General features: G+C 43.6%; 1 protein-coding gene across 1 annotated transcript in view; it reads left to right on the top strand.

Moving 5' to 3' along the window:
• The window catches only part of LOC132399414 (ADP-ribosylation factor-binding protein GGA1-like), a 32,078-nt gene extending 10,990 nt beyond the window's left edge, over nucleotides 1-21,088 (top strand). Inside the window, exons 4-17 of the mRNA XM_059979719.1 lie at nucleotides 1,221-1,319; nucleotides 1,790-1,913; nucleotides 3,204-3,304; nucleotides 4,542-4,622; nucleotides 6,931-7,068; nucleotides 7,219-7,300; nucleotides 7,415-7,522; nucleotides 8,167-8,292; nucleotides 9,095-9,147; nucleotides 10,159-10,286; nucleotides 13,514-13,785; nucleotides 15,399-15,574; nucleotides 15,752-15,862; nucleotides 18,583-21,088. Coding sequence (XP_059835702.1) covers nucleotides 1,221-1,319; nucleotides 1,790-1,913; nucleotides 3,204-3,304; nucleotides 4,542-4,622; nucleotides 6,931-7,068; nucleotides 7,219-7,300; nucleotides 7,415-7,522; nucleotides 8,167-8,292; nucleotides 9,095-9,147; nucleotides 10,159-10,286; nucleotides 13,514-13,785; nucleotides 15,399-15,574; nucleotides 15,752-15,862; nucleotides 18,583-18,693 — 1,710 coding nt within the window. The 3' untranslated portion in view covers nucleotides 18,694-21,088. The remainder of the gene's footprint in view (nucleotides 1-1,220; nucleotides 1,320-1,789; nucleotides 1,914-3,203; nucleotides 3,305-4,541; nucleotides 4,623-6,930; nucleotides 7,069-7,218; nucleotides 7,301-7,414; nucleotides 7,523-8,166; nucleotides 8,293-9,094; nucleotides 9,148-10,158; nucleotides 10,287-13,513; nucleotides 13,786-15,398; nucleotides 15,575-15,751; nucleotides 15,863-18,582) is intronic.
• The last annotated feature ends 976 nt before the right edge of the window (nucleotides 21,089-22,064 follow it).

Below are 22,064 nucleotides of genomic sequence, written 5' to 3'. Positions count from 1 at the left end.
CCGGCATGTATCAGGAAATTTGTTAACTTAGCAGCAGCAGTTCAATACAATACATAATACAGAAGAAAACAATAATAACACATAGGTAAATCAATTACAGTATATGTATATTGAATAGATTAAAAATTGTGCAAAAAGAGAAATAACATATTTAAAAAGTGAGATAGTGTTCATCCGCCTAACAATATATTTCCCCACAACCACTCCACTATCAGCTCTGGCACTTTGGTTCCCTCTCCCTGCAACTCTAGTTTAATCCCCCCTCCCCTGCCACCGTGTAGCAGTAGCAAACTTTCTGCCAAGGATATTAATCCTCTCCAGTCTCTACCATTCCCCACTTCCCCAGAAGAGAGCTCAGTTGTCCAAAACACTGAACCCTCCCTCTGCACCGTCTCCTTAGCCACATGTTAAGCTGTTCCATCTTCCTATTTCTGGCCTCATTAGCATCTAGCATGGGTGACAATCCTGAGATCACAGCCCTGGAGGGCCTGTCCTTTAACTTGGCACCCAACTCCCTGAACTCACTTCGCAGGACCCAGTCACCCTTCCTAACGGTGTCATTAGCACCAGTGTGGGCCATGACCTTCGGCTGCTTACCTCACTTAAGAATGGCGTTGACTTGATCTGAGATGTCCCTGATCCTGGCACCCAGGAGGCAATGTGCCATCTGGGAATCTCATTCTTCTCCACAGAACCCCCTGTCTGTTCCCCAACTATTGAATCCGCTATTACTGCATACCCCACCTCTCCCACCTTCCCTTCTGAGTCACGGGTGGAGACCTGACTGGTGTGGCTTTCCTTTGCTAGGTCATTTTGCCCCAACTGTATGCAAAGTGGTGTACCTGTAACTGAGGATATGGCCACAGGGATACTCTACACTGGCTGCCGATCCCCTTTCTCCCTCTTGACGTTCACCCACTTACCTGTGTCCTTCATCTTGGATGTAATTACCTCCCTGTCTTGCCTGTCAATCAACCCCTCAGGCTCCTGAATGACCTGGAGTTCGTCCAGCTCCAGCTCCAACTCCTTAATGTGGTCTGTAAGAAGCTGCACATGTAGTCATCACGGATGCTGGTGGTCTCCCTGCTTCCCATGTCCTGCAAACGCAGCACTGCACGATCCTGCCTGGATTCCTCACTGCTCTAAATGTGCAACGAGAAAGAAAGGAAATTAAATTATCTACCTGTAGTCTCTCTCTTTAACGTAATCTTTTCCTGCAGGTGTTGGATACGTGCATGAACAATTGTGGCAAACGGTTTCAGAATGAAGTTGGAAAGTTTCGATTTTTAAATGATTTAATTAAAGTCTTATCACCAAAGGTACCTGCTTTCTTGATCAATAATGAATCTTGAGTTTTCTGCTAACAATGTATGTTCCTCAGTTGTGGCTCCATTTAGTTTGCTGCTGCTCTTTAGGGAATGCAACCTGTCTGTATAGTTGAACCCTTTTGATTCTCGTACCAGCTCAGCTACAGGCTTTGCAGGAACAATATTGGGTGTGCTGTCAAGTGCTGAAGGCTGTTTTCTGGTGGTCCTCTGCCTTTGTGGACATTTCCAAACATGCAGCTTGCTGAAAGAAACCCATTATATAATTGTTTTGGGTGAGGGGCGTCACCGCTTCCCCATTCCTGGAAACCCGGATGGTATTATAAATGGAATATAACTCCTTGACTGAACTGTGCAATTGTGGTTCAGCTGAATGATGAACAGGACTGTGATGGTAGTGGAATGTGGGTGGCCAGGACGAAGATGACCTCTTTTGCTTTGCTCCCCCCCCCCCACCCCCGTAGTACCTTGGCTTGTGGTCCTCAGAACGGGTGAAGTCTAAGGTGATAGAAATGTTGTACAGCTGGACAGTGTGCCTACCAAACGCAATAAAAATCCGAGATGCCTATCAGATGCTGAAGAAACAAGGTAGGTGATAAGAGACGTGTGTTGCGTGCGCATGTGTGTGTGTCTCTCTCTCTCTCTCTCTCTCTCTCTCTCTGAGGAAATAAGAACATGTATTTCCATAGTGACCTTTATGGCCTTTTTATATTCAATGGAAGTGTGGTTACTATTCTGTGTAGGAAGCATAACATCAAATTTATGTACGTCATCCTGTCATTTATAACTATAGGAGGAAACAGTCAGGGAAACAGTCAGTTTTAATGTGTGGATGCCAGGGTAAATACTGGGTTCTAGGAAGGCCTTTCCTATGGAAAAAGTGCCATTAGATCATATGCATACATTGGAGAGGGCAGGTGGGTTCTCATTAACATATCATCATTAGGGATGGATGGTTCCTTCCACACATGGATAAAATCTCCCCCAGTTTAAAAAAAACAATTGCTGGAGGAATTTAGCAGTTCTAGCACATCTCGAGAGGGAAATAGACTGTTGACATTTCAGGTCCAGACCAGGTGAAGGTTCTTGACCCAAAACATCTACCGTCCATTTCCCTCCATGGATACTGCCTGATCCCATCAGTTCCTTTAGCGGTTTGGGTATTGCTTCGGATTCCTGCATCTGTATTCTCATGAGTCTCCAAAATCTGCCCATTGTGAGCCCTTTTCCATTTTCTTCCCATGCCACATTTACAATCTCCCGTAGAGGCAGTGGAACACTTTGAGAAAGGTGCCCACACAACATAGATTGCAGTAATATTAGGGGCGCAGGGAGTATAACATGGTGGTTGTCTGTCATGTCCAATGATGACAGGAGACCTGTGCAGGCGAGTTTTTGAAGTGGAAAAGCCATTGCCTTGGGGCACGTCCACGCTGTCAACCTCAGAAGTTGGGGTCCAGTGGTATGAGTAGTTGTTACAAACTGGGGTTTGACCTGGTTGTAGTGGATGACCATGATGTTTTATGTGCCTTGTTGTGCCCTTCACTCTCCACGGAGCGTTGCAGAACTGCCTCCCTGGCCATTGGATCTCACCGTTCATTTCACCCACGCAGTCTGTCGGAGCTGACTTTGCATGCTAGGACGGACCCTATTTCATCAGACAGCTGCCCTCACCTGGCTTAGCTGACCTGTTGCATGCAAACAGGTACTTGGAGCCACAGGTGAGAGCCGAGTGTCTGGTGGGGCCCAAAGGTGAGTGAGCTGCCCCAGAATAGACACGACAAGCCCCTTCACTAGAGGTGTTACCCCTCCCTGGACACCCCAATAAAGTAAAAAGCACAGAGGGCAAACTTCTTTAAAAAATGTCCTCTTCCTCAGGTATCATCAAGCAGGATCCCAAGTTACCAGGTGAGAAGCCTTTGCTATCCCCTTCCGCAGAAAAGAAGTGTTCCTTCTTTGATGATGATGAAAAATCGAAGGTAAGGAAGACCCACTACACTCGCAATGCGCCTCTGCTCCGACCAAGGATTCCTGGCATCGCTTAGCACTGTATCTGAACTTTGCCTGACTCTTCTTGAACTGTACCTCCCTTCTTCCTCATCCTTCATTTCCATCCCAACCTTTATCCTTTTCCTTTTAGTTTACCTGGCATCCCCTTGCGGCCTGATTAATTGATGGATGATCTTCCGCTGGAAGCAGGCTTTTCAATCCTGGAGTTTGCTCTGCTATCCATCACTGATCCTGAGACTCACCTCCTTCCGGCGCGATCACTCTTCCGCAGGACTCCTTCCATGAACATCCCTTGAGACAGAGATTCCACTGCTTTACAGACCCCTGTTTATAGCTAGTTCTGTCCATTCTAAATGGCTGACCTCTAATTCTGATGTTATGTTTCTGCCTTATCTCTCACCCATCTCTGGAAATCGCAGTGGAAGTTTGGCTGGCTTCCCTTCTGGAGCCATTGATAAATACAGCACAAAATAGGCCATTCAGTCCATCTGGTCTGTGCTGAACCTTTATCAAACTTGAGATCACCTGGAACTGCACTGACTTTGCCCCAGTTCATTCTGGGTCTGTTCACCCATGTGTCCTGTACTTGTGACTGACATTGGCCTTCTTACCTGAATCATTTCTTGCAGTCCTCCATCCCACTATGGTACCGTTTTTCACTGATTCTGGACAATTCATCATCCTTAAATACAGTTATTTTATCATTGGTTGCTGCCTTCTAATATCAAGGGACCAAGCTCTGGAAATTCCCTTGCCCCTCTCTGCCTTTCCAGTTTGTCTTTCCTCCTTAAACCTTGCTACTCTTCCGAAAAAGGCTACTCTTTCGAGAAAGATGTCCGTCTAATTTCAGTGGTTTGCCATCCTTTTTATTTTCTCACTCCAGTTCTTCAGATATTGTGCAATATTGCAGTGTTTGCTTTTATAAATGAAAGTTAACTGTTGTCAACATGAATGCAAACCTTTTTCTCTCTAAGCTGATAAATGCCATCACTTATGCTAAGGGCCAAATCAGGAAAAGTAATATTTTACTTTACATTTAAGAACATACCCAAAAAAAATAAATCTTTGTGGCAGATAAGGAAAGTGTATTAGTAATTTATGGGTTTTGAGAGTTCCTAGTTTGTAGCTTGTAAATGGGATTCTGTTTTTTTTTAAAGAGCACCCAGAAATATTAACCAGCATTTTCTGCAAAATCCTCACCCACAGCTCCTTGCGAGACTTCTCAAAAGCAACCACCCAGAGGACTTGCAGGCTGCCAACAGGTTGATCAAGAGCGTCATCAGGGAGGTAAGTTTATTCATAGCAATTGGTGAATCAGTCAGCAATTTGGAATTTCAGTAAAACACAAACTCTTGCTGGAACAATGTGTCTCTCCTGATCCAGTTGTATGTCTCCTCACTGATCACATGAACAGTAGTTTTTAATTTATTAATGTGTGTCTGACGGCCCCATTAATCCCACAGAGCATGTTCACAACCTTGACTGGTTTTGTCTCCGTTGACCTCTTTAAACACTATGCACACCCAGGCTAATTCATGTGCGTCTGAAGTAGTCCTGATGCAGCATCGTGACCTGAAACGCTAACTGTCTCTTTTCCTGCCTCTCTCCATGTACTTCCACCAGTTCCCTATTTTTGCATCAGCAGTCTCTTGTGTATCAATTTTATCAGCAATGTGTTCACAAAGCCAGCTTTTATTTTCTGTTTTCCCCAGTTCTGATGAAGATTCTCTGAATTGAAATTTGAAATCTACCCACGTGTGCCATCTTATTTGTATCTAGCACTTTTTGCCTTAATTTCAGATTTGGACTGTTGGTTTAGTGGAAGCAATGATGTGTAGCTGGTGGGAGTAGTAGTGTGAGCCACTGTAATGATGACATGTCCATCCCTATCCATATAAAGGATATATAGGACCCACTTGCTGGGAGGCTGTACATTGCCAGCATTGGGCAATGGCCTTTCTACAGTTTTGGATGAGCCCTGGACCCGCATCAGACAACTTGACCCTAAGAATAGGGGAGGAGTTTATTGGCCAAAGTCAGACACCCCTTGAATAGCCAACTACTCCCCCAACACCCGCTGGTCAGAAGATGCAAAGTACTGAAACCCCATAACACCAGGCTCAAAGACAGCTTCTGCCTCAATGTTATAAAGCTAACGCTTGACCGCACAATTTGCCTCACTATCGCCTTATTGTCTACCAGCACTGCACTTTGTCTGTAAATATAACGCCCAATTCTGCATTCTGTATTGCCTTTCCCTTGTCCCCGCTCTGTATACCAAAGCATTGAAATGATCTCCATAGATGGCTTTTCACTGTAACTCAGTACATGTGAAAATAGTTACTAATTAAAACCTGTAGACTTGCTTTGGTTTCTACTAATCTCATCATCACATCGTTAACATTTTGTGATGTTTTTCCTGGGGCAGCAGGCAGGGAAGACCCAGGAAGGTCACTGAAAAGAGAATGGATGGGGGGGGCATGCCTTGAGAAGGGAATGGACATCAGTGACTATGCGAGTGAGGTTATGGAGAGTGGAAAGTTTAGGAGAGATTTTAAAGCTGAGGGAAGCGAGGTGCCCATTGACGAATGGGTGGATTTTTCTGGAGGAAGTGTTAAAGAGGAGGCTGTTGGTAAGGTATCTCTGTGTGGGTGGGTGTTTGTGTGTGGGCAAATGTGACACGTATGCATGTGTACATTTTGTTTCATGTAAATTTGGATGCAGAGTGTGGCCTCTTGAATCAGACCCTCCCCCCACCCCCCCACCACCTGCACTTACCACTGGACCCTGACCTCATTCAGCCAAACCTGTGTGGTAGTTGGTACACCGGCCAACGTGCATTAACTCACACATCTTGACTTACAGGAACCAGAGTGATATCGTTGAATAGGAGAGGGGATAGGGAAGGAGCAAGCGGAAGCCGGCGGAGGAACTTGTAAGATTAGGCGGGTTAAGAAGTAGATAGTGGGGAGGGGATGTGGGAAGGAAAGGAGTAGAGGTAGAGGAAGAGATGGGGGGGGGAGAGAGTAAAAAGAGGATGAAAAGGGGGAGGAGACCAGATTAAATCCCAGTGCTCATAATATACCAGGTGAATGTTACCCCCTCCTCTGCAGCGATCCCAGTAAATCAGATGTATGTGTCTCTCACTTGCTTTTTTTAATGAGGGGGAAGGTCTCTCATTGTCGGATGTTGGTGGATGTCATCTTTCCAACAAGTTGGAATAACCTCCAACAAACAACTAGCAGAGGAACACAGCAGGTCGAGCAGCCCTTGAGGGGAGAAAGGAATTGTTGGATGTTTTGGATCAAAAACTGGCCCCAGCACTGCAGTAATGAGCAATTTGACTTCACTGGGTTTTCTTTTTCTAGTGTGATGAGATAATGAATTTAATATTCTGCGGTGTTTGTGCCCCGCCCCTGGACTGATGATCAGCTGGGGTCCAGTGTGCTCACCTTTGTCTTACTCAGGAAGATCAGCCTTTTGTTCTGTGAAGGTGGCCGTGGCTGAACCGCCCATCGCTCTCTGGTCCTATTGGATAACTTAGTGAGAGGATATTGATTCAGATTGCATGTTCTCAAATAGCAGTTCTTCACAGGATGAAGAGAAAGCTGAAAAAATCAACAAGAGGATTCGTGTCATTGAGGAAGTGACCAACAGTATGAAGTTGCTGAATGAGATGTTGGCCATATACCAGAAAGACGGCCTGCCGGAAAACCAGATCGAAATTCTGAAGGTAATCTTCCACAGGTCTAAACCCTTTGATAAAATACTCAATCCTGTATATCTATCAGATTCTGGCTCATCCCAACAGTGTGCATGAGTGTGTGTACTGCATCCTGTTTGGCTGTGCTCTCTCACTTGGCTCGTTGTTCTTTGTGCACAGAACCTGTATCAGCGCTGTGAGAAGCTGCGGCCGACACTGTTCCGACTTGCGAGTGACGCTGCGGAAAATGATGAGGCTTTGGGTAGGTCTGTTCCGTAGTAGTATGTGGATGGTTAAACAGGGCAGCTGATTAACAGAGGATGAATGGGTTCAACAGATGGCTGAGTAATATTGATTACGTTCTGTCTCTCTGCAGTGGAGATTCTGCAGACCAACGACTCACTTGTGGATACAATCAACTCGTACAAGAAAATCATTCAGGGGCATGAAATCAGTGTGGCCCCCAGAAGTTCAGCCAAAACAGGTAATCCTAGGCAGAGCATACTAGTCGCTATGATTGGCAGACTCTACCAGAGGGTCTGGCCAATGTTTGTTTGGCAAGTGTGACTTAGACTACAAACTAAATGTATTACAGATATTAGGAATTCAGAATAAAATCAGAAAATTCTATAATCAGGCAGCATCTATAGAGAGAGGATAAAGTTAAGGTTTATCACTGAACTTTCTGTAACATTTGCTTTCTACCTATCAGACTTCCCTTCACTGACTTTGAATCTTCTGCCTTCAATTATCCCCACTTTTAATTAATGGTCATTGACTTGAAACATGAACTCTATTTTCATCTTGCAAAGATGTTGCATATTTTCAACATTTTACATTATTGTTCTATTTAGGGGAGTTTTGGTTGATTCAAAGTGGTTGAACTTGTTCTGAAATCCAGGCTGTGAAGTGGGCTGATGCTTCTTGAGTGTTTGTCAATTTTCATTGGAGTAGTGGGAGAGGATGAGGATGGAGGAGTTAACTGTGGGAAGGTCAGGCTCTGCTCAGTCAGGGTGTGTTTGGTGGTGAGGAGAATGATATTATTTGAAGATGGTGCTCATGTTATGAGTTTGAATTAACTTGTGATTTTTTGGAATTGAGATTTAATCTTCATCATTTTAATTTCAGAAGCGTCTTCACTACTGTTCGATTTATCTGATTTGGAGCTGGACTTGGGAAAACCTGAAACCAATGAAGGTTTAGGCTGCGAGCAGCAATTGCCGTGTTTGCTTGATGAAGAACTGGTGTCTCTGGGTGGGTAGCATTTCTCAACAGCCCCACATCCCACCTTACAGACAGGAAAAGGTGTTTGCTCATCTGTAGCCTTGATCCATGTGTCCCATAGCCTCGACTTAGTTTTATTTCCTCTTGTCCCTTCTCGCTTTGACCACTTATACCCAAGTAATGGCCTTGCTATGTACCTTGGTAACTTTAAATTGTTCACCTGCCATTTGGCCTCTGCTACTTTGCTCCAGATTATAATTATCTCCTCCAGAGGGCAAAGCAAACATTTCTTGACTCTTTTAGCACCCCAAAGTAAAGAAAGAAGCTGATGCTATAGCTCAGTGAGATCTTTTATTCATCTACAAACATTTGTAGTAAGATGGCTTGAAAGTTTTGATGCACACTCCAGTTGATGCAACATTTAAATTATGATAGATATTGTTGAAGGATCACCACATTGGTTGAGGAGCTACAACAGCAGGGTATTGATAATGTCTTTCCAGTGAAACCTTAAACCCAAATCACCATTTGAGCTCTCTGATTGTTACAGTACGATTAGAAAATGGGAGGGTTTATGTTCAGAGATTTGAAATTGGTTAAATGATTTTGTTGTCCATGTGATATAATTACTAACATCTTTCCCTATTTTTTAAGCTTAGACTAATCTAGGAAATTAATTGCAATTCATTGGGAGTGGAAGTAGTCTCAGTTTTAATGAGAGACAGACAGAGCTCCCCTCCTGCCATCAATGAGTACATCCTCAGTGAATAGCAGAGTGTTTGGGAGAATGAGGATGGGCTCTCGATGATTAACTGGCACTCTGCTCTTCCAGATCTGAATGTTCCCCCATTAATGGAGCAAGCTGTGAATCAGAATACATCCCAGGTAAGGAGGTGGTAGCACCACGCCTACTGCAGAAAATGGAAGGTAATAGTGTAGGAGGTAACATTTGGTGTGGGTACAGATATAATTGAGCCTTTGGATGGTAAAATATAATGACTGGTTTGCCATTGGATTAGTGCTGTGTTCTTAACTTTTGATAGTTTATATAAATGACTAGAATGACTGTAGTGGGACTTGGTGTTCTAATGCATGATTCTCAGAAGGCAAGTATTTCAGGTACAGTAACTAATTGAAGGCTAATAACATATTGCTGGGGAATTGAATGCAGTATGAGGGGTGTTATTTTTCGATAATATAGGGCAGTGCTGAGACTGCATCTGGAGTACTGTGTACAGTATTAATCGCCCTGTTTAAAGGACCCTGTTAATGTATTGGAAGTAATTTAGAGAAGGTTTATAAATACCTGGAAGGGTCAGGTAATGGCATGAATAAATGCTGAGAAACTGGACTTGTATCTGATGGAGTTCAGAAAAGTGACAAGAGACGAGATTGGAACATACGATATTCTCAGTGTTCGATGGAATGAATTTCCCCTAGTGTGAAAATCCCTAACCAGGAGCCACTGTTAAAAATAATGGGTTGCCCACTTAAGATAGAGGTGAGGTTGCTTTTATTTTTCCTACTGGGCTGAGTCACTGGAATGTTGGAAGGAGAGGCAGATTCTGGATAACTAGTGGAGTGAAGATTCTGCAGTGTACAGTACCAGAGTGCAGAGCAGGCGGAAGGGGTGAACGCATTATTCCTAATTCGTTTGCCTTTGCCATTTTCTCTAATGTGAGACCTGCTTTCTGAAGTCCGATCCTCTTGCATTTCTGGCAGGGAGCGGGCCAGCTAAGTTCAGTAGGGTTTGTGTAACTGTATAAGGTTGATGAACCAATTTCACACCAGGTGTATGCTCCCTTTTGATCCCACTACAACTGCAGTGTGCGCTGTTGAAAGTCCATATGTAGCCCAGGCTGACCTGAACAAGATGCTATGACTCTTGTGTTCCAGAAAGCAAATCCAGCTACAACCACACCAAGCTCTACCTCCAGTGGGAGCAGGGACTTGGACAGCTTGGACCTACTGGGGTCAGCGTTGATGGAGCAGTATCTTAGACACCAGAAACAGCTAGTACAATGGTGAGTGACAGAAACTATTTCTACTCTATGTCCGAATTCCGCTGCCCCACCCTCAGTACTCCTGTTGCTTATGAAAAAGATCTTTGTTTCATAAGCAAGTAAAAGATTATTACTTATCCAGCCCAACAAGCCACACCATGCAGCGACCTACCTATTTAACATCAGCCTAATCACAGGACAATTTAAATGACCTACTAACCGGTACACCCATGCACTGTGGGAGGAAACCAGGGAACCTGGAGGAAACCCACACTGTTTAGGGGAGAACGTAGAAACCCCTTACAGAGGAACTTCCGAACACCCCAAGCTGTAATTCTGTGGCACCCCATTCTCATATCCTCCAGCGCGATTCACTGGTACCAAAGGCAAATGATTATCTGTAATGAAATGTAGAACATAGACAAGGACAGCACAAGAACAGGCCATTTGGTCCACAATGTTTTGTAAAACTAAGTTAGTAATCAAATTGCCACCTAAACTAATCCCTTCCGCCTACACGATGTCCATATCCTTCCATTTCCACACATTCCTGTGCCTATCTTAATGTCTCTTAAACGTCTCTGATGTTCCTACCTCTACCACAACCCCAGGCAGCAGTTCCAGGCACCCACCGCTCTCTATTTAATAAAATAAAAAGAAAACATGCCCCATACAAATCCTTTCAAATTTCCTTCTTTCAACTTAAATGCATGTCCTCTGGTATTAGATGTTTGAACCCTTGCAAAAAGATATTGTCTGTCTACTCTTATCTTTACCTGTCATAAACCTTATCATATCTCCCCCAGCCTGTTGCAGGGTGGTGTCACGTTCTGAGAAACTTGTACGCCCTCTCCAAAGCCTCGACATTCTTCCTATAATGTGGCAACCAGAACCGTATGCAATACTCCAGGTGCAGCCTAACTAGAATTTTATAAAGTTGCAACATAATTTCTTGAACTCGATTTTTCAACTAATAAAGGCAAACATGCCATATACCTTCTTAACCACACTATCAACAAGACCTTGCCTTTAACAGTGTACCATTTCTTCTTTATATTTGACCTACCAAGATGCAGCACTTCACATTTGGCGGGCTTAAACTCCATCTGCCATTTCTTTGCCCATATTGGTCACTAATCTATACCCTGTTGTGTTCTTTGCCAGTACTCTCCACTATCCACAATGCCACCTATCTTCATATCATCCACAAACTTACTAATCCACCCATCTGTTTTCAACAGGTGATTCATAAACAGTGGAGGCCTCGGAACAGATCCCTGTGGTTAGATCTCTAGCTAGAATAAGACTCTTTGACCACTACCTTCTGTCTTGTATGAGCTAGCCAGTTCTAAATCTAAACAGATAATTTACCATGGATCCCACGCATCTTAATCTTCTGGACAAGTCTCTCATGAGGAACCTTGTCAAAAGCCTTACTAAAATCCATGTAGACAACATCCACAGCTCTATCAATTACCCTCATCACCTTGTCGAAAAAAATCAAGTTAGTAAGAAACATGTGGAGGTGTGAGGTTTGGACTTGCCTGAAAACAGCTGTTCCCAATTACCTCTCCCTCATTCCTGCCAAATGTTCTTGTAAATTGCCTTGCTCCAATGTAATACTCTCCCGCAAGGTCTATACTTATCTACAGATATCTTAAAACTTAAGGAGTTGTGGATACTGTTCCCTAACTGTTCATCCACTGAAAAGTTGGTCACCTAGCCAAGCTCATTACCCATCACTAGGTCTAGTACAGTGCCTATGTACATAATGATTTAAGAAACCCTTCTGGATGCATCTAACAAATTCTGCTCCATCTAAATCTCAATGTCCTTGTTTACACTAGACAACTTGAAGTCCACTATGACAACAATCCTGTTGTTTTTGCACCTTTCCTTAATCTGCCTGCATATCTGTTTCTCAGTCTCCTGGTGGCTTTTTGGAGGATTTATAATACAATTTCATCAGTGATTGCAACCTTCCTATTTTTTAGTTCTACTCGCATAGAGTCAGTGGATGATCCTGCCTGTGATATTGTCCCCAATTAGTAGTCCAACATCCTCCCTTCCCTTTACCTCCTTCTCTATCTTTTCTAAAACATTCCTGTTCCCCCATCCCTCTTTCAACCAAGTTTCTGTGATGCCTACGACATCGTCCATGTTCTAAGTTCATCATGTTTATCCAGAACAGACCTGCATTAAAATACACACACTTCAAACTATCTGTCCCATCATATACTTTGTTTCTCCCTGTTCTTACTGGCCCTGACATCTACGTTAGCTTCATCTCAACACTGTCTGACCTCCTGCCCCCGCCAAGCCAGCTTAAACCTTCCTGAGTAGCACCAGCAAACCTCCTGGCCAGGATATTGGTTATGGAAACCCCAGTTTTACTGGGCATCTCTGGAAAACCAGCTTGCTAATCCCTTGCTAACAGCCACTGGATTCCGCAGTGATAACCTCGCCTTTCTCCGACTTTGTACTTCTGCGATGTCTACAACTTTGGTCCTGGCAAATCCATGAGGTTGGGATGTCTCGCCCACCCAAACCCTGGATTGGGTGAATGTTGTGTGATTTACTGTGCCAGCAAGAAATAACAGATCGTACACTGCATACAATTACAAATAAGTATATTAAAGAATGCTAATTTAAACAAGCAGTTATTAAATGAAGGAAAGAAAAAAAACAAAAAGGGCCCATTACTCTTAAATAGTTAAATGTGCACTTGAGTTGGAGCTCATCTTGAACTTGTCTGTCACTCGTGCGCTGGACACTCGGTCTGTGTAAAAGCACACACCACTTTCTAAATGTTGCTCAAAATCCATCTTGAACAAATGGGTCTCCCACGGGAGTATTGGTCGTTCCTCCATGAAGCCATTCATCTGCACAAAGCACCTTGTGCAACAGGGATGGCATCCTCAGCCGTCTTGTTTCCCCTGTCTTCCTCCAGCTCCTGCCAACAGAGACCTCTCTGGCTACACCCTCCAGAACCTCCTCCCAAATCTGCCATCCTGACAGGCTGACACCACATTCCTAAGCTGAATAAGAAAACTTCCTATCTCAGCTCAAACCCAAACACGCTGAGAGTAGCAGACTGCTCTTACAGAACTGCTAAAATGAAATACCTACAGCAGAGCAGTAAAAGTCTTAACCTGGGCATTACACTTAACTTCAGGGAACAAGACACCAAGAAAGTGAGTGAGAGATTTAACAATTTGTTTGGAAGTAAAAGTATTCTTTCTCCCTAGGAAACAGCCGTGCCTCAAACCTACACTGATGGATCTTCAGAACCAGGCACCAGCCCACACTCTCCCTGCCTCTTTGGACCCCTGTTGTCCTGCCACCTGCGCTCCACTTGCGGCACCAGCTCTTTCTCAGTCCGCAGTGCTGCTGGAGCTGATGCAAACTTCTCCCTCTCAGCTGCAGCACCAAGCACCTGCTCCACGTGGGCCCTCGATTGTGGGGAGTGAGGAACTCCCCTGGAAGACGCTGTTTGTGCCAGTGGAGACCATTCGGACAAGTAGGTGCAGCAAGATTGGTGTCATTCATCATCCACCGTGGAGAGAGGGTGGATTTTTGGAGTCTTGACGTTGGGGGGGGGATAGTCCGAGGTGTAGGAGAAGGTGGTGTGTCATGGCCGGGTTGAAGGATGATGTCACTGAGTCATTCAGAGATACAGCACAGGAACAGGCCCTTTGGCCTGTCAAGCCTGTATAACCCATTTACACTCAACCTACATACATCCTGTCCCGCTCGGCGATGCAATAACATCAGCGCCAGACTCCGGAGCAAAGGTTCACGAGTTCGAATCCAAGTCGGGTTGAGCGTCGAGCTGGCAATTCGGCCTCGTAAAAACAAGAATAGCTTGCTATGGAAACACCGTCATGATGATGCCCCAATAACTCCTCTGCCCAGTTAAGGGCTATTCTTCTACATACATCCTGTTTTCTGTAGGGAGTCTCATCAACTCCCCACAGATTCTTTAAATAGAAAGAGCTGCCTGGATGGGAAGTAAACAAAAGCTTTTTCCATTGTATCTTAGTATATGTGAGTGTAATAAGGCATGACCAATACCTTTCAGCAATACATCAGTGGCCAATTGATCAACCTGCACGTATTCTGGAAGAAGCCAGAGCACCTGGAGGAAGTGCACGCAGTAGCATGTGGCACCAGAGGTCAGGATTGAACGTGGGTGCCAGGCGCTGCGAGGTTGCAGCTCTCTGAGACAGCTCCCAAAGGACGAGGAATCCATTCCTGTTCAAAATGGTAAAGCTCATGTTTTATTGCTGAGCTCAGGACTGTGTTTGAAGCAAGCACAGCTGTAACAGGTCCACGTAAGGGAGTGGGAAACCTGTGGTTGACCTCCTCTCATTTGTGGGCATATGTAGTACCTGATCCAACAGCGTTTTGTGTTTGTATCGCATTTTTAGTCTAGCCAAAATTTCCTGAATGCTTGGCAGGTCTGTGTCAGATAGCATGTGACGCCACCCTGCATAAGGAGATCATAGGGCAAATGAGCTCAGCACTCAACAAAGTTCAACAGAGCATCTTGAAAGAAGCAAGAGATGTAGAGGGAGAATATTTCAGAGGTTTTGCTTTGGAACCTAAAGACTTGGCAGTTGATGGGGCAGTGACTTAGACCAGAGGCAGAAGGACAGGTGCTACAACTTGTGGGACGTAGATCAGCTCAACATTTGTACAAAGGCATTACAGCCGAAAGAGGCCTTCCTTCATTCACTGAATGCTTCGACAGTGGTGGTGAAGGAGGTGGGTGCACGGATACTGAACTGTTTGAGGGATGGTTTATCCTGCCAAACTTCTGCCTTTATCAGCACCCTCTCCGCCAATCCCCCCTGACTCCCCAGCCATGTCCTGAACTGCCAGGGTCCATTTTAATCTCCTGAGTATATAAAGAAATAAGTGAAATAACTGGAAATTTGATTAAAACTGGAAAGTACAAAATCTGATGAGGGAAATTACTGACCAAAAGCATACTTGGATTTTGTGTTTTTATTTTTCTGATTTTCCTGCTGCCCTGGGTGGTGGACTGGTGGTTCAGTGACTGTACAGGGGGCACTGCAGTACCCTCATTAGCTCTACCCATGCTGCATCTGCAATTACTTCCTTCCACAGGTCATATACCGCCTGTCACAGTCTACGACAAAAATGGCTTCCGAGTCCTCTTTCACTTTGCCAAAGCCTCGTCCTTGCCCTTGCAGAGGCTGGACCTGTTGGTTGTCGTTATTTCTCTGCTGAGCTCATTGCCCGAACCAATAAAGGGCATCCTTTTCCAAGCTGCTGTGCCAAAGGTAAGGCTCCTCGATGCAGTCGTCTGTGGCTTCACGTGTGTTTTACCATGCTAGTAATTTCATTCCGGTTTAACTTGTTGCTAAATTGTGGTTCCTCTGTCTCTGAGGCATTCTCACCTGTAGTGTTGACTTGTTATTTCACACATATTTCAGCTCTGGTTGTGTGCTTGTTTCCAGGTGATGAGGGTGAAGCTACAACCTGCCTCTGGCACAGAGCTTCCTTCATTCAATCCCCTCCTCCCACCGCCGGTCATCTCACAGGTCTTGCTCATTCATAATCCTCGCAAGGTAGGGTACTGGACATCCTGCTTTTCACCCAGTAATATAACCGTGCTCCAGAAGTGTTAAGTCGGGCTGTATTCTGGGGTGTTTCTACATTCACCTCCTGCCTATTGATACAGGCTGTCCTGAGAAAACGATGGGATTCTCTTCCTGAGAACGGTTTGTGATTCGAACTGTGTGTGGGAGAGGGTCACAGTTACAGTTGTGGTGGTGGAATGAGGAGGTGTGGGAAGAGAGGCTGCCACTCAGCCCCACTGACACTGAGAAAGTCTGCTTCGGGCTCCCAGCTCTGCTGGGCTCAGCTCAGCCCTCAATTGTAATGGGTCGGTGAGGTGTGGGTGGAGCACTGGCTGGGGACAGAAGGTATGTGAAAATACCTCCTTTCCACCAGCAGAAGATGCCAACAGCCCCACTGCAGCCTGCAAATCCATCCCCATCTCAAGTTTGACAAAGCTGCAAACTGAGTGGATAAATTAGAGCAACTTGTAAACGGGCTGGTGGAAAAGGCAGGTGAAGTTTAATGCTGAAAAATATGAAATTATTAACTTGATAGGAAGAAGTAGGTGAGGCATTGTAGAATAAAGAATATTCTTCCAAAGGGAGTGCAGGAATAAAGGGACCTGGGGTATGGGTGAACAATTTCATTGAAAGTCCAGGGAAGGTTGTGAAATGGGCAGGTACATTTTCTGGGTTTTATCAATAGAGGCATAGACTATAAAAGTAGGGAGGTAATGCTGCACTCTTATAAAACACTGGTCCAAACTCAGCTGGAGTAATGTGTTTAATTCTAGTCATCATATTTCAGAAATACGTAAAGGGGTCCAGAAAAGACATGAGAATAGCTCTGGAAATGAGGGGTGACTACAAGAGAGACTGGGCCTGTTTTCGTTAATGAGATGGTTGAGAGGTTTGGACAGAGAGATGGACAGAGTGGATTGGGGAGGTAGTGTTGGGGATGGGGAGGCTGTTCTTGCTGTTTGAGGATTTGAGGATCAGTGGTCATGGGTCTAAAGGGGATAGAATGATATGAGGAAGAAAAAGCCTTTATATGCAACGGCACTGGGCTTTGGGATGCACTATCTGCAGATCTGGTAGAGGCAGGTTCCATTGAGCAAAAAGCAGAAATAAACAGTGAGGGAAAATCAGGAAGACTAAGAAGAGAGTTGTTCCCTTATGCTCTATAACTATACCCTGATTTAATACTCCCATTCCAGAACCTATCTGCAAAATTGTTCCCATTTTGCATTCTCTGATGAATTGGGTTTCATCAGTCTCATTTTTTTCTTTTGATCCATTTCCTAATTTTAAGCTGGTTTTCATAAATGGGAAAAGAAACAAGCTGAGCTTCATCGCAGTTGTACTGGTGGAACAGGGGCAATTCCACTCAGGGTGCCAAGGTTAGTTGAAAATTGAGTGGCCAAGTGACTTTCAAGGTTACCAATCATGGGTGGACAGTCAAAAAGTTTTTTTTTAAATCATGTAGTGCCCTCCTGTCTTTGGCCAGTAATATGTACACCCTCATGAGGCCCTTCCCACACATTGTTGCCTTGCTTCCTGTATACATTCGCTTCTGTGCTGCAGTCACCTCGCTGGTTCCACCTTGGGTCTAACCTCCTCGCTTTCTTCATCCATACCGAATGCACTTGATGGTCAACGTTTATCATCTCCCATCTCTTGTCAAAGTTGGATCTTGGACTGTCAGGTCTTCTCAATTCAACCACCTTTGCTCCATCTCTGAAATCATAAAACTACAATGGATTTCGATTAATTGGGTTATCAGTTAATTGGGGTAGCCATTTATTTGGGGCAACTCAGTTGGGATTCTCTCTGTTTAATTGGGACAGGAATTGTTGCTGAACAATTTTGAACTAGTGCCAGTCACGTGTACCTGTGTGCCCATTAGACACTATACCCTGCTTAGTGATCAGTTTTGAAATAGCCTTTGTTGCACGTGTTTATCTTCAAAATGCAGTGATTTTTGTTGTTAATAGTTGGCGAGAAATAAGCAGTAAGACAATTCAGAACTGTTTTGTTCACTGCTGTTTCAAGCATTCAGGCTTGGAGATATGTCAGTACATCGGGAGTGAAAATGAAATGATTTAGTACTTTGTCAAGTTAGGAACTACGAAGAAATTGAAGGTAGCGACAATCATCTTGGTTGTTATAATAAAATGAAGATTTAGAGGATGCAATTGTTGAAAACATTGCATGTAGACAGTTTGTTATCTGTACAAGGTGTCTGTGCTGGTTTTGCCGATTTACAATCAATCAAAAGAAGATGGCAGCATACAGTGGATGAATTCCTCTGTCGATAACAGTTGGTAACTAATGCAGTTTTATAGTACTGTAGTATGATCGGTAGTGTCCTAATCTGCCCTGTATTTCATTTAAATACAAAATTTGTTACTCATTTAAACAGCAGTTTCTTTTTTTAAATACCTTAACTATTTCCTTGAAACTTTGGTGAATTAGGGCAGCTGCATAATTGGGCCAAAATGTACTGGACCCAATGTGTCGCAGTTAACTAGAATCCACTGTATTAAATATGCATTCAAAGCAAATAAAATAAGTGAATGTTTTGTTAATGCCACAATCATTTTTCTTGTTGACTCAGCAGAACTGTGGAGGTTAATTACTTACTTCCAGAGACCCAGTTCTGCCCTGGAGAGTTGGCTTTTATATGTGGCTTTGTTAATTTCCGTTGCCTGTTCTGTGCTTGGTTTCAGGAGAAGGTCCGTTTGCGATACAAGCTGCACTACACCTTGGCTGAGCAGCCCTTCACAGAGATCGGGGAGGTCACTGCGTTCCCAGCTGTGGAAACCTGGGGTACTCTTTGAGGAATGAGAGAAGGTCACAGAAAACAGAAAACTTGAAGGAGTTTGATGCCATACACCCAAGCACCAGGACCATTGTTTGGTGATGCCAAAATACAACAGAATTAAATTGGATTCCTTAATAGGAGCAGTGACTGTTGGGACAGATGACACAAGAATTTGAAGGATGGGATCCTAATTTTGCCAAATTGCATTTCATTTACCCCCTCTTTCTATAATGTTGCTGGCTGGAACAGAAGAACAGTCCTGATAATTAATGCTCATTTATAGTTCCTATTACTTAACCTAAGTGGCCTTGTCCTCTGTCACATCTGCACACACCACCCCAATAATATTTTTAATGAGTGTGGCTCACACTGTGAGGTGTCACTTGCAGGGGTTAGAAAGCCTTGTTTGTTTTAACAACCCTTCCAGTACATCTTTGTTAAAAAAGTTTGTCAATGGCAGCAGAGCAGATGCTGCATATTTGCCTTTTCACTCCAGTGTTTGCGTTTCCAGACAATTAGCCATGGAGAAGTTAGAATTTGGAACAGCAGCAAATTGAAGAATACTGTTCAAATTGTCTTTCACTGCATAGAAAATGCAAACAGTGGAAATAGGTGGGATTATTTGGACTGCTGGAGGCTTAGTAATTTGGGTGTTCATCTTCACTGTAAAACACAAAGTTCAACATACATTTACTATCAAAATGTACACTATACATTATACAACTAGTCTCCTTACAGCCATCCATAAAACAAAGAAACCTTAAAAGAACCCATTTCAAAATAGACTGTCAAACACCCAGTGTGCAGAGGGGGAGAAGTGTGCAAACAATAAAAGTAAGCAAATGGCGTTCAGAAGTTCAGTTTCACGAAAGTGAATCGCTTGGACCTGGAATTGTTCTCTGTGGAAATGCATTCATTGGAAGGGAAATGGGAATGACATTTTGCTTCCAGGTCTAAGTACCAAAGTTGACCCTTCCACCCACAAGATGCCCCAACTCTTCACCCTTGCAAAAACCATAGCTGGCAGTTTGTCACCACATAATGAGGCAGTGAACAGAGAGAAAATAGCATTAATTTGAAGGGAGTAGTGGAATTCATAAAGTCCACCAAGTCCCTTAAGCCCACTGCAACTCATCTTCAGCAACAATTAGTGGTCACCTGCCACTGAAGGTCTATGGTGAGGGTTGGTCACCTGGGTAATGGTGACACCTAGAGACTTAAAATCAGTATTGCACCCGTTTTTAAATCACACTCACAGACCCAAAGTATTAACTTTTCCTCCTCAGAACGGATGTGTCCTGACTTGCTGAGCTTTTTTCCCCAGTATATTCTTTTTTTTTGTTTCAGATGTCAAGATTCTGCAATTTTAAAAAATTTTGATTTAAAATTTACTTACCCCTTGTTCATTTTGTCTGCGTGTATCTTTTTCAATATGTAGGAGGTAATGATTTCTACAATCTAAACAAAAAAAGTATTCTGTTCTCAGAGGGCTTATCATTATCTTAAATAAAGAAATGATCTTTCTGTTGGAAAGAATAGTGAAGAAGACATTTGAAAATATTCCCTGGGAATATGACAGCTTGTTTTGAGTGAAGAACTTATTTACAATTAAGAACATTCTTGGAAATTAATTATGGGAAGAGAGATTGGTCTTGCAAATATAATTCAAATATTTATATTTTTGTAATATAAAAGCATGATACGTTTAAACTTTGTGCCTGTAGAAGCAATGACTTTCCAATTCAGGGAAAGTAAGATAAATATCAAAGCATTCAAACCGATGTGTGGGAAGTCTGAGCCTAGAAATTGAGAAAGATTTGCATTTATAGAAAGGACCTTTCAGAACACCCCAAAACAGTTTACAGCTAATAATATAAATTTGATTGCACTGTTGTAATGAGTCAAAGTGAAGGGTAATTCATGTTCATCCTGATGAGCAGTACTGAAAAATGACCTAGTAATCTGATGAACAATTATTGGTCAATTACCTCTTCCCTGAACAGTGTGATGGGGTCTTTGATAAACAGATAATAGTAATAAAAGCCCTCATTTGAAAAGTTGCATCTCCAACAGAGCATTGAACATTGACCAGGATTTTTGGGCTCAAGCCTTTGGTGTGGACGAGCTATCTGCTTAAGAGGTGAGATTGCAACCAGCTGGTACTTTACATTAATGAATAAAATCTAGAACTGCCTACTTCTGAAAATGTTCCTGTGAAACAGTGAGACATTTTACTATGTTAATGGCACTTCTGAGAGCAAGTTAATAAGGGTATGTGCTTTATTTGTTGATGCTACTTGTGCACAGCCACAGACAATGCAATTGTGGGAAAGGTGTTAATTTACTTTTCTGAACCAGTTTTAGAATTTCTGTTTTAAGAATGGTAAAATAAATCTTTTATATTCCTCAGCTTTTCTGTACCTTGTCGCTCAGTTCAATCTCCGTGTCGGATGGATCACAGAGGTTCAAACTTCTCACTGTGTCCATTTTTTTAAAAAAGGTTTATCATGTAACACAGAATTGCCAGAGGAGCTCAGCAGGCCAGGCAGCATCTATGGAAAAGAGTAAACAGTCGATGTTTCGGGCCGAGACCCTTCAGGACAGGAAAGGATGAGAAGTCAGAGTAAAACGGTGGGGCAGATGAGGAGTAAGTACAAGGTGGCAGGCGATAGGTGAAACTGGAGGGAGGGGTGTAGTAAAGAGCTGGTAGGTTGATGGGTGAAAGAGATTAAAGGGCTGGATGGAGAAGGAGAAATCTGAAAGGACAGAAGGCCGCAAAGTAAAGGAAGGGGGAGAAGCACCTGAGAGGTGATGGGCAGGTAAGGAGATGAGGTAAAAGAGGGGAAACAGGAATGGTGAAGTGGGGGGGGGGCAATTACTATGTTCAAGAAATTGATGTTCATGCCATCAGTTTGGAGGCTACCCAGACCGAACACAGTACAAGGTGTTGCTCCTCCAACCTGAATTTGGCCTCATGGTGGCAGTGGACTGGCATTTCATAATGGGAATAGGAAGTGAATTTAAATGGTTGGCCACTATATAACTCTTTCTACATCCCACTGCTCAATTCACCAAAAATCTCAAAGCCAACTCCAGTTATATTTCAGTGACATAGACTATCATAAGAAGGCACTTCAAATCAGTGAAGAGATATCACCAACTCTGTAGGGTCATAGAAAGCATCCTAAACAAACACATCACAAGTTTGGTATGGCATCTGCTCTGCCCAACATACAAGAAATTGCAGAGTTTTGAACAGCCCAGGCCATGATGCGACCAGCCTTCCCTCCATCTGTACTTCCTGCTACCTTAGGAAAGCAGACAATATAGTCAATAACCCTCACAACTTGGTTATTCCCTTTCCTCCCAAGGGGCAGAAGATAACAG

Source organism: Hypanus sabinus, chromosome 9, assembly GCF_030144855.1.
Source record: "Hypanus sabinus isolate sHypSab1 chromosome 9, sHypSab1.hap1, whole genome shotgun sequence".
NCBI lineage: Eukaryota > Metazoa > Chordata > Chondrichthyes > Myliobatiformes > Dasyatidae > Hypanus > Hypanus sabinus.
This window is presented reverse-complemented; position numbering and strand designations above follow the sequence as displayed.